This window comes from Erpetoichthys calabaricus, chromosome 14, assembly GCF_900747795.2.
Source record: "Erpetoichthys calabaricus chromosome 14, fErpCal1.3, whole genome shotgun sequence".
NCBI classification, from domain to species: Eukaryota; Metazoa; Chordata; class Cladistia; order Polypteriformes; family Polypteridae; genus Erpetoichthys; species Erpetoichthys calabaricus.
Window position 1 is genome coordinate 35,942,136 of NC_041407.2, and position 12,169 is coordinate 35,954,304.

Here is a 12,169-nt window from a genome sequence, read left to right on the forward strand (position 1 = left end):
TCTTACCCTGTGTAGATGATTAGCCCAATGGCAAAGGCCCTGTTACCTCAGGACAACTGGCCTTTGGTCCATAGCTCCAATCCAATATTCATACTAATGGGTATGAGTAAAAATACTGATTTTCCAATTAATCGTTATTTTTCATTTAAACAATTCAATATCAATTCTTAAAGTCTCAAGATCGATCTTGTGAATCTCTGTCCTGCTCAATTAATATATGTAGATTTTTGCTTATCTTCGTTTTATGACATCCAATCCACTAGATGGAGGTAATATGGCTGATAAGGCTTTCTACTGAAAAAGCACTTTACTATCTCACGTAAAATGGTGTGTCCTCTTTAACTGAAATCAGCATCTTAGTCACTTAAATCAGATGTGTGGACTTACAATGGATTCAAACAGTGCATTGGTAAAGAACAACTATATAAAATCAAAGCCATATGTAAGCTGTGCAAATTAGTATTATTGCAACACAAGTTTGAGAAATCATTTACCCTGATGTCACCCATAAGTGTATTCTCAGTTGACACCCAAGTGAGTAGAGACTAAACAATCTACACTGGAGTCAGTGAGTAGCTCTAAGCTTCCGTTTAATTTGCTTTGTGCCCAAAAAATAACAGAATCTATAGCAGTTTTATCCGTAAAGATATGAGACCCTACACCATTGTTAAAAACAAGGGCTTTTGACAAATGATACAGGTTTTTGAACTGCAGTATGCTGTACCAACCAGAAAGAAATGAAGTGAAGTTATTGTTCCGAGGCTTTAGGAAGGTCTTAAGCAAAGAATCTCCATGTCTGTCAGGTCAGTCGAGAGAATAGCTATAACTTATGACAGCTGACATCAAGGGCAGAAGATTCCTTTGTGACAATCACACATTAAAAATGACTAGGCACCTATGGTGGCTATGTTGCAGACAAGCGCACTACATGTCAGTCACACCAGGAGCAACCTCATTGCCTATATACAGAGCTGCTGAGATGACTCACTGTCATTCCAAAAACTTTTCTAGCATTTCCAATGCGCTGCTCCATAACATGACCACATCAATCACGAGTTTGTGTTTTGCGAAGTCTAATAAAAGTTGCTTCTCTTTAAACATGTGGCTAGTTGTACTGCTACAATGGAATAATTTGCCATGCACATTACCCAGTAAAGCAAGTGGGCAATTCTTGGAATTTTCAGAGCAGCCTATGATAAAAAATTCAGCATGTGCACAAAGCAGCCAACTTGAAGTAGCTTCATAATAGCAGCATTATCAGTCATGATGACTGGTTCTTTTTCTTTCATGTTCCATTTATTCAATGTCGCTGTCAACAAGGATGAAGACTAGATTATTGTTTTTTAATACTTCCTTGTTGTCTGATATGTGCAACTTATAGAATTATAGAAAGACATGAGTCTTCCCACTGTATCTTTAATTTCGACTAATGCAAGACTATTTTAAATGTCTAATAGGGGAATATATTTGGCCTATAGTATAGTTAAAGGGTGTCTATATGGAGATTCATAACATATGGATAGGTTATTCAATAACAATTTTTATTTAAGAAGCAATATTTGATTATTTTATAATAATATTATTCACAAGATGATATAGATGTCTATAAAGTAGATGCCATTACATTTCTTTAAAACAACTAGTCTCCCCATAATATGTGTGGGTTTTGATGTAGCGATACATATGTTAGTTAAATTATGGTAAATTTTGAATGAGTGCAGTGCTATGAGAAAAGTTTGTTTTTTTTAAAGAGAAGTGATATTTTGTTCCATATCTTCCAAATACTGATGTTAACTGTTCATTACTAATCAAGTATTTCTTCTTAAATGTCATTCCATGCTTATGCATATTATGAACTCACTATGTAGACATCCTTCAAATAAAGTGTTACTGTAATTTGTTACATTATATTATCTATGGTTAAGTAATTTCTAAAAAAGCCACCACTTTAAATATATGCATGCTAATTCGTCAAGATAAAATCAATATTGAATCAAAACTGGGCATTGTGAATTGGAATCTAATCGAAATCTGAGATCTAGAAAGTAAGTGTAAATGCCAAGTTTCATCAAACTCAAAAATGTTAATGCAAAAAACATTTTTGAAAATTTGTTGTATTAAAAAGGAATGACCCTGCACACTCAAAGTACTTAATTTTTCCTAGTAAATATAATGATTGACACCTTAATTTTTGGCAAAATTATATTTTCAATACACAAATCAATATGAATACATCAGAATAATTGTCAAAGGTAGATCTCTACAGTAAATTTATTTCAGCTTTCTATTGTATGTAGTTTTTATGTTTTTAGTCTGCACTTTTATATTGAATACTATACAACAAAATACATATATAGTTCAGTGTGTCTAACTGAAAACAGCTTTTCAGTTTTGCTGCTAGATTGTTTTATAAACTCTTTTTTTCTTTACTGCAAAGGTATTTCCTGGATGATGGGCATATAAACAAAATTCTGGTCATTCAATCTGTCTTTGAAAATAGTTCTCAGAGTGCTAACCTGATTGCTTCAGCAAAGTGAGTTCTTTCTGTCTTTAACACTCTCAAGCTTTCATTACACATATAACATCTTTTAAAACGTTTAAAACATTTGGATTAAAAAAGTTGTTAATTAAGATATAAGTAAATTGATCATAGCAAGTAAGTTATCTGGTTTCAGCAGTTCTTGAAACTTGAGTATTTTTCAAAATTGTATGTTTTTTTTAACTTATGTGAAACAGCAGTAAAACTTGTATTTAAGACTTTACTTTTCCTGTTAATGATAGATCTTTCTTGTGTGGTAGGATTAGAGCAGCCCCTTTATGTATACCTGTCTGTGCCTCTCTGTCTAGAAAGGTATATGCAAATACCAAATTTTATTTATTATGTTGAATTACCATCTTTATTTGTATTTTTTTTAACATTAAATACCAAATGTCAGATTTATTTACACATATGAAACTGAATGCTGACTGTTGCTCTCTCTCTCTATCTCTCCCTCTCCCTCTCTCTCTCTTTCTCTATATATATATACTAGGGGGTTACCCCCTGCTCGCCAACCCCGTGGCCTGCGCTACACTATGTGGATTTCACTTTCACCAAACAACAAAACTTTTAATTCTCACGGATAAGCCCCTTCATTGGGAAGAAACACTACTTTTCCCTGATGGCAACACAAATTAGACAATCTACAAATCTCCGACTTAAAGTTTAAATTCAAACAATATATTCGATCTCTTTTCACTGTTATTTCACTGAGTAATAATTTCCGTTTGTTTGAGCTAATGTGATCTTTACTGTCATTTTTTTGAGACTTTCGAATTTTCATACTTCCATTATCTCTAACTTGCTCTGCATGTGTATCGCGCCAACATTTTTGAATTCTTTACGATGTTCTACTTTGATATATACTCTTTGTCTTTTATTTCCGGCCCCAGGCGTGGTTAAATCTCTTGCCACAAAATCTCATCTCGTGGGACGTGAAAGTGTCTCTCTGAGAAAATCATGTCTTGTCTCTATCCCAATATTTTTTTATTATAATATATATATATATCGTTATTTTATTTTATTTTTTTAGATATGCTGCAATGAATGAAATTAACAAATGTATTAAAGAAGATGTATCAGTGTTTGTTTATTTTATAACAAAGCTTCCAAGAATGCATGGTGGGACATCATATGTAGGGTTTCATGGAGGTAAGACTACTTTTCAGTTTATGCAACAGAATAGATCCATAATTCCAGTGTGCATGCATATTTATGTGCAGTTCTTGTGGTTTTGCACTTCATTTTTCATTTTTTTCATTTAAATTGTAGGTGATTTGTTTTTACTACCAGTGTTTGGGCATTTTTGGTTACTTTAATTGCAAATCTTGATCCTTCCAGTCCATCCACAGATATTTGCATACATTCAAATATTTCTTACTTGAAGCAAGGAGTGGATTAGTATATTGGTTATTTAGCAACAGTATGAATAATATGAGGGATCTGAGTTAAAATTAACTGTCCATTTATGTTTTTTCTTATTATTTTAAGTGAACAGAAAAATACATTTATTTTTAATCAGTGTTAGGGTATATATATATATATATATATATATATAATTAACTAAGCCGGAAGACAAGTAGCCACCCATGGAAAGCACGCCGGAAGGGGCGTGGATTCACTAAGCCGCCGACAAGTAAGACACCTAAGACCATTGGATACGGAGACAACTCGCAGAGCCACACCCACCAACTCGAACGCGACAAGTCTGAAAAAACGACATCATTAATATTCGGCAGGGCTACAGTACACACCTCTGAGCCACGTTGACTTTTTGGTTACGAGGCACGACTGCGTGCACCATAGCAAACTGTTTTACACGCTAAATACAGCAATTTGCATCCGCGACAAACATGCGTCTTCTTAGATGGTCCTGCAGGAACACGGAAGACGTTTCCCCGCCCACCAACACTCCTTTTTTCCTGGCCCGCATCTACCCTTGCTCTCTAGGCATTCACACTGCCTGCTCATGTGCCCGGACGCAAAAACTCTCCGACCACCCAGTTAGTCCCTTTCGTCTGTGCTATGAGTCCACATACACCTCTGAGCCACGTTGACTTTTCATTATTATTTTCGGTTACGACACCCGACCGCGTCCCCCATCGAAAACCTGCCTATCAGTCGGGTTTTTTTGGAAAATGTCATTGACGAAACTGTTGCTCTCAAACTTTGCAACATGGCTGTTGGCTTTGTTTGCCAGCATTGGCATAACTTCGGCGACGTGATCACAGACTGCAACAACTCACCACACAAGGACGCCCCTGTCTCCCGAGGCATTCACACTGCCGGAAGACAGCCATGGGATACGCAGAAAACAGCCATGTCAGTCAACGCAGATCAGACACCCAGGCAAACAACACTGAATAATCAATAGCTGCAACTACTTTGCCCGCCCCAACTCCTCACCTGAGTCGGTTTCGTCTGTGTTCAGCAGTGTTTCCCAAACTCAGTCCTGGTGAACCCCTGTGGCTGCAGGGTTTTGTTCCAACCAGATTCCTAATCATTAATGCCGGTGAAACTCATCAGGGATAAGTCGTTTTTTCAAACGCAGCCATGTAGCAGATTAGTCAGGATGTAATAATCCGTGATGAATGCGCACCTCCGCGCTGAGTGAAAAGACAATGTATATTGAGTCTAGAAAACATGATCAGCAAGTCTTTGATAGGCTGCAACAAAATGATGAAAGAACGGGCTCATTTTTTTCACACAAGCTGAGTGGGTGGGTGTTAGTTAGTTAATTAGTTACTCAAAGCATTTCAAGATTTAATATGCACAATCGGTAACACTGCAAAAATGTTGCTCTCTCCAGAGTTCCATCTTTTCATTCACTTACTGTTGTATTCTCAGACCAACCCGTTTTAGACAACTGTTTCTTTCTGGAAGTGTTTAGCATTCAATAAATAATTATGCATGATATTGAGCATTAACAGGTCTCTGATGCCCCTGGATGTCCCGTACTGCACGCGCACTACACTGAATGGATCAACCGGGGCTTGCATTTGTTCCCCACGAACAAGGAATTCCCAGGAAGTCCGGTTCATACGCTCCCACTGATTACGTCCCTACCCTTTATACCCCTTACCCCCGATACTACCATGGTCGGGTGACACAAAACACAGCATCAATCCAGCTGTAAGCCGTGTTGACTGTTCATTTGCCTTCCATGGCCACCGCTTCAAATGTATTTCATTAAAACAACACTTCTTTCAATGTTATACAGATTCCTGCATCAGGTAACTGCAAGCGCGCTACACTGAATTGATCAACGTGCATCTATCTGGCGCAGAAAGGCGTGTGTAAGCCGTTGGACCCCATTCGTGCTGCAAACCAGGGAATTACCAGTAACTCCAAGTCATACGCTCGCACTGATTACGTCCCTGCCCTTTGTACACACCCCCAGCCCCACGCTACTACCGTGGTCGGGTAACTTGGTGGATTATATATAGAAAAGCGAGGTGCATGTGGACTCTGCCCGAGCGCCATCCACCCCCATCCCTCAGTCTGGGAGGAGAAGGCACGATAGCGGTCGGCCAGTTTTCAGTCGTGGATAATTGCGTGTTGGTTCGTTCCGTGCATTATTACAATGTTACTTTTCTTGGTGATTTATTACATTACCCATTTTTCAAATGTTAATTTTCTCCCTGTGCTTAAAAATCATTAAAAAAAAAATGCCTGATTATGCGGCGTATGGTACGCCGCGGGTTGGCTAGTATATATATATATATATATATATATATATATATATATATATATATATATATATATATATATATATATATATATATATACAGTCATATGAAAAAGTTTGGGAACCCCTCTCAGCCTGCATAGTAATTTATTCTACTTTCAACAAAAAAGATAACACTGGTATGTGTTTCATTTCCTAGGAACATCTGAGTACTGGGGTGTTTTCCGAACAAATATTTTTAGTGAAGCAGTATTTAGTTGTATGAAATTAAATCAAATGTGAAAAACTGGCTGTGCAAAAAGTTGGGTTCCTTTGTAATGTTGATGATTTGAATGCATGTAACTGCTCAGTACTGATTACTTACAACACCAAATTGGTTGAATTAGCTCGTTAAGCCTTGAACTTCATAGACAGGTGTGTCCAATCAAGAGAAAAGGTATTTAAGGTGGTCAATTGCAAGTTATGCTTCCCTTTGACTCTCCTCTGAAGAGTGACAGCATGGGATCCTGAAAGTAACTCTCAAAAGATCTGAAAATAAAGATTGTTTAGTATCATGGTTTAGGGGAAAGCTACAAAAAGCTATCTCAGAGGTTTAAACTGTCAGTTTCAACTGTAAGGAATGTAATCAGGAAATGGAAGGCCACATGCACAGTTGCTGTTAAACCTAGTTCTGGCAGGCCAAGAAAAATACAGGAGCAGCATATGCGTAGGATTGTGAGAATGGTTACAGACAACCCACAGATCAACTCCAAAGACCTGCAAGAACATCTTACTGCAGATGGTGTATCTGTACATCGTTCTACAATTCAGCGCAATTTGCACAAAGAACGTCTGTATGGCAGGGTGATGAGAAAGAAGCCCTTTCTGCACTCACGCCACAAATAGAGTCGCTTGTTGCATGCAAATGCTCATTTAGACAAGCCAGATTCATTTTGGAATAAAGTGCTTTGGACTGATGAGACAAAAATTGAGTTATTTGGTCATAACAAAAAGAGCTTTGCATGGTGGAAGAAGAACACCGCATTCCAAGAAAAACACCTGCTACCTACTGTTAAATTTGGTGGAGGTTCCATCATGCTGTGGGACTGTGTGGCTAGTTCAGGGACTGGGGCCCTTGTTAAAGTCGAGGGTCGGATGAATTCAACCCAATATCAACAAATTCTTCAGGATAATGTTCAAGCATCAGTCACAAAGTTGAAGTTACGCAGGGTTTGGATATCCCAACAAGACAATGACCCAAAACACAGTTCAAAATCTACAAAGGCATTAATGCAGAGGGAGAAGTACAATGTTCTGGAATGGCCATCACAGTCCCCTGACTTGAGTATCATCGAAAATCTATGGGATAATTTGAAGCAGGCTGTCCATGCTCGGCAGCCATCACATTTAAGTGAACTGGAAAGATTTTGTATGGAAGAATGGTCAAAAATACCTCCATCCAGAATCCAGACATTCATCAAAGGCTATAGGAGGCATCTAGAGGCTGTTATATTTGCAAAAGGAGGCTCAGCTAAGTATTGATGTAATATCTCTGTTGGGGTGCCCAAATTTTTGCACCTGTCTAATTTGGTTATGATGCATATTGCATATTTTCTGTTAATCCAATAAACTTAATGTCACTGCTGAAATACTACTGTTTCCATAAGGCATGTCATATATTAAAAGGAAGTTGCTACTTTGAAAGCTCAGCCAATGATAAACAAAATTCCAAAGAATTAAGAGGGGTTCCCAAACTTTTTCATATGACTGTATATTGTAATGAGAATGACCCAGAGACATTGGGAAGGTTTGGGGCAGCCACCCATATAATATTTCCCGGCTGCAAAATTGATTAAACAGAACAGACATGTTCACACGACTGAGTCCAAAACAGAACTGATCATTGTCTTTAAGAAGAGAGCTTTTAAATAAATGCTCGCAGAGCATGTGATGTCATCAGGACTGGAACCGAAAGTGACGTCGTTGGTTGCCCCTGAACCAGGTGAGATTTCCCGGGAATGGTCTGCAAGGAATTAAGAGAGAGAATTAGTGCTCTTTCCCACCCCCTAGTCCGGCATGGAATTACATTTATTCAGGCCATTTAGTTGTCCCCTAAACATGCGTGTGTGACAATATATATATATAATTAGTACATCTGTACTAGTATTCAAATGTCATCTATCAATTTATGAAAATTGTATCTGTCATTTTCTTAGACGGAGAAACTGCATTCTGAAATGTGTAAGCATTCTGCTGAAAAAAGGCCACCTTCGTCAGGCAAGCCACACCTTTATACTGATACCTAACAAAACAGAAATTAAACAGTTGTATTGGGTTGAATTGATATGGGAAAATAGTTGTCACAGTACAGATGCAACAATTGGAACATTCTAAATTCTTCTCAATATGCTATATATCCCCCTCATTATTTTGTAATTTGTGTCTAAATAATATAAAAAGGTGAAATGTTCATTCACTAGTAATATGTATGATAGGTGTAATCCGATTTTTCTTTGTGCTTACATGAATTCATTTTCTCTGAAAATTGCATGTGTTGATGAAGTTAATGAAGTCTGTTTGATATCTTGCCCTTTGTAGGTGTTTGGAGTTCTGTTCATATTGATGATCTCAGAAAGTCAAACGATATATTTTCTGATATTACAACTCTGAAAAATATGACAATTAGTCAGTTGTTTGAAGAGAAACCTGAAGGTAAGACTTTCTGAATGATGTTAAATTATTTTTGCACATACTTTTGGTTAATCTGTCTGTGCCATTTGTTATATACTCTATAACAGTATTGATCAAATGTAACATTTGAATTACTGACCCAGAAAAAGGACATTTTTTGTTTTTAGTCTGTGGCTGTTTCAAAGAACACAATGTCCCTAAAATAATTTGTGCCGACTAGAAATTGTATACTTATTAAAATAGTTTCACTGACAGTTTAAAAGCTAAAAATGATATGAGTATGCTATACTGTATAAACTGTTATGCTGCATGTACCAGTGTTTTGGAGAGATTTAAGGATATGCTGGAAATTAAAAAGTAAATCAGAATTGAATTAAGATGGTTTTAAAATGGATCAATGAATTACTACTGGGAAAAGGAACAGCCTTCAGAATGATGCTCCCACATCCTAATACATAAGTAAGCTCAGTTAACATTAGTGTGTCTCCTTAAAAAATCAGATTAAAGTGACATGTTTTTTGTTTTCTAATTACCTTTAGTAATATTATTAATTTTCAAATATTTCTTTTTACATTCGAATTTTTTTAGCCCATTATTGGCCTTTAAACTTATCATTGTCTTCTCATAAACACTTAAGAAAAATGTAAAGCTGTTATAGAACAACAAAGAACTCTGAATGTAATATGCTTTCTACATTTAAGCAACCAAAAATGTAGAGATTGAAACTTATTGTTGTGATACAACAAAGATATCAATGCATGTTTAAAGCACATTTACAACCCCAATTCCAATGAAGTCGGGACATTGTGTAAAACGTAAATAAAAACAGAATGCAATGATTTGCAAATCCTTTTCAACCTATATTCAATTGAATACAGTACAAAGACAAGAAATCGAATGTTCAAACTGATAAACTTTATTGTTGTTTTGCAAATCTTCACTCATTTTGAATTTGATGCCTGCAACACGTTCCACGTTCCAAAAAAGCTGGGACAGGGACATGTTTACCACTGTGTTATATCACCTTTCCTTTTAACAACACTTAATAAGCGTTTGGAAACTGAGGACACTAATTGTTGAAGCTGTGTAGGTGGAATTCTTTCCCATTCTTGCTTGATGTACAACATTTTCAATGGGAGACAGGTCTGGACTGCAGGCAGGCCAGTCTAGTACCCGCACTCTTTTACTATGAAGCCATGCTGTTGTAACACATGCAGAATGTGGCTTCGCATTGTCCTGCTGAAATAAGCAAGGACATTCCTGAAAAAGACATTGCTTGGATGGCAGCATATGTTGCTCCAAAACCTGTATGTACCATTCAGCATTAATGGTGCCTTCACAGATGTGCAAGTTACCCATGCCTTGGGCACTAACACACCCCCATACCATCACAGATGCTGGCTTTTGAACTTTACGCTGATAACAATCCGGATGGTCCTTTTCCTCTTTGGCCCGGAGGACACGACGTCCATGATTTCAAAAACAATTTGAAATGTGGACTCGTCAGACCACAGCACACTTTTCCACTTTGCGTCAGTCCATCTCAGATGAGCTCGGGCCCAGAGAAGCTGGCGGCGTTTCTGGGTTTTGTTGATATATGGCTTTCGCTTTGCATGGTAGACTTTTAACTTGCACTTGTAGATGTAGCAACGAACTGTGTTAACTGACAATGGTTTTCTGAAGTATTCCTGAGCCCACGTGGTAATATTCTTTACAGAATGATGTCGGTTTTTAATGCAGTGCTGCCTGAGAGATCGAAGGTCACGGACATCCAGTGTTGGTATTCGGCCTTGCTGCTTATGTGCAGAGATTTCTCCAGATTCTCTGAATATTTTGATGATATTATAGATTCCTTGCAATTGTACGCTGAGAAACATTGTTCTTAAACTGCTGGACTATTTGCCCACGCAGTTGTTCACAAAGTGGTGAACCTCGCCCCATCCTTGCTTGTGAATGACTGAGCCTTTTGGGGCTGCTCCTTTTATACCCAATCATGACAAACACCTGTTTCCAATTAACCTGTTCACCTGTGGAATGTTCAGAACAGGTGTTTTTTGAACATTCCTCAACTTTCCCAGTCTTTTGCTGCCCCTGTCCCAGCTTTTTTGGAACATGTTGCAGACATCAAATTCAAAATGAGTGAAGATTTGCAAAACAACAATAAAGTTTATCAGTAGTTTGAACATTCAATATCTTGTCTTCGTAGTGTATTCAATTGAATATAGGTTGAAAAGGATTTGCAAATCATTGTATTCTGTTTTTATTTACGTTTTACACAACGTCCCAACTTCATTGGAATTGGGGTTGTATAATAAGAATAGCAACAGATAAAAAATAATTAATACAACCAGAAAGGCAAAAACAGTTTCTTACTGGTAGTGTTGTAAATATACTGATATCATACTGATTAATAAAACATATTCTTTGTAGCCATGGAAGTGGATGACAGTGATCAAGAGGTACAAACATCAAATACTTATGAAAAATCTGTAAGTAGTTAATGTCTTTAATGTATTAATTTGAACATTTTTAAATGAATTACAATGTAAAATTAATCATTAACAATATTAATCATTATATTAATAATATAAAACAGTAATTCATGTGTGAAGCCCAGGGGCGCATACAGCCACTCTAAACTGACACAGACAGACAGCACATGTTTTATTTACAGTCAGGGAGTGATTTTCTATTGCTCCCCACAGCACAATACACTCCAAAGTGTCGATAATCAAACACAGTCCTTTTCCTTTCCTTCTTCCTCCACCTCCACTCCTCTCCCAGCAAGCTTCATCCACCTCTTCCCGACTCTGGCTCTCCAAATGGAGTGAGGTGGCTCGTTTTATTCAGCACCTGGTAGTGCTCCAGGTGGTTTATCAGAATTACCTGGAATCACTCCCAGGTGTGGTGGAAATCCAGTGAATGGCTCTGCAGCTCCCATGGTACCCAACAGGGCTGCACCAAGCTCCCAGCATGCCCTGAAGGAAACCATGGTACCACAGCTGCCCAGGAGGGCTGCCCTCTAGTGTCCCGGGGGAGGTATTGTCTCAGCGATTCTCTCTCCCCTGGTTCTTCCATTCCATTGGCATCCTGGCCGGGTAATGGTCGAAGCCGCCCGTCACATATGCTAGTTTTTACATGGCTGTTTACAGTGTTATGTTTAACTGCTGATGGTGACTGGATTGACATCATCCTTTATTTTAAATTACAATTTATGTAAGATGTACAGATGACAAGTCCTAGATGAATAGGCTTTTTGGGAGAAATGTTTA

At 37.7% G+C, this 12,169-nt stretch overlaps 1 protein-coding gene across 1 annotated transcript in view; it reads left to right on the forward strand.

The window, feature by feature from the left end:
• The window catches only part of LOC114664444 (E3 ubiquitin-protein ligase rnf213-alpha-like), a 282,755-nt gene that overhangs the window by 126,181 nt on the left and 144,405 nt on the right, over nucleotides 1–12,169 (forward strand). The window contains exons 16-19 of the mRNA XM_051918957.1: nucleotides 2,438–2,533; nucleotides 3,573–3,691; nucleotides 8,805–8,918; nucleotides 11,328–11,386. Coding sequence (XP_051774917.1) covers nucleotides 2,438–2,533; nucleotides 3,573–3,691; nucleotides 8,805–8,918; nucleotides 11,328–11,386 — 388 coding nt within the window. The remainder of the gene's footprint in view (nucleotides 1–2,437; nucleotides 2,534–3,572; nucleotides 3,692–8,804; nucleotides 8,919–11,327; nucleotides 11,387–12,169) is intronic.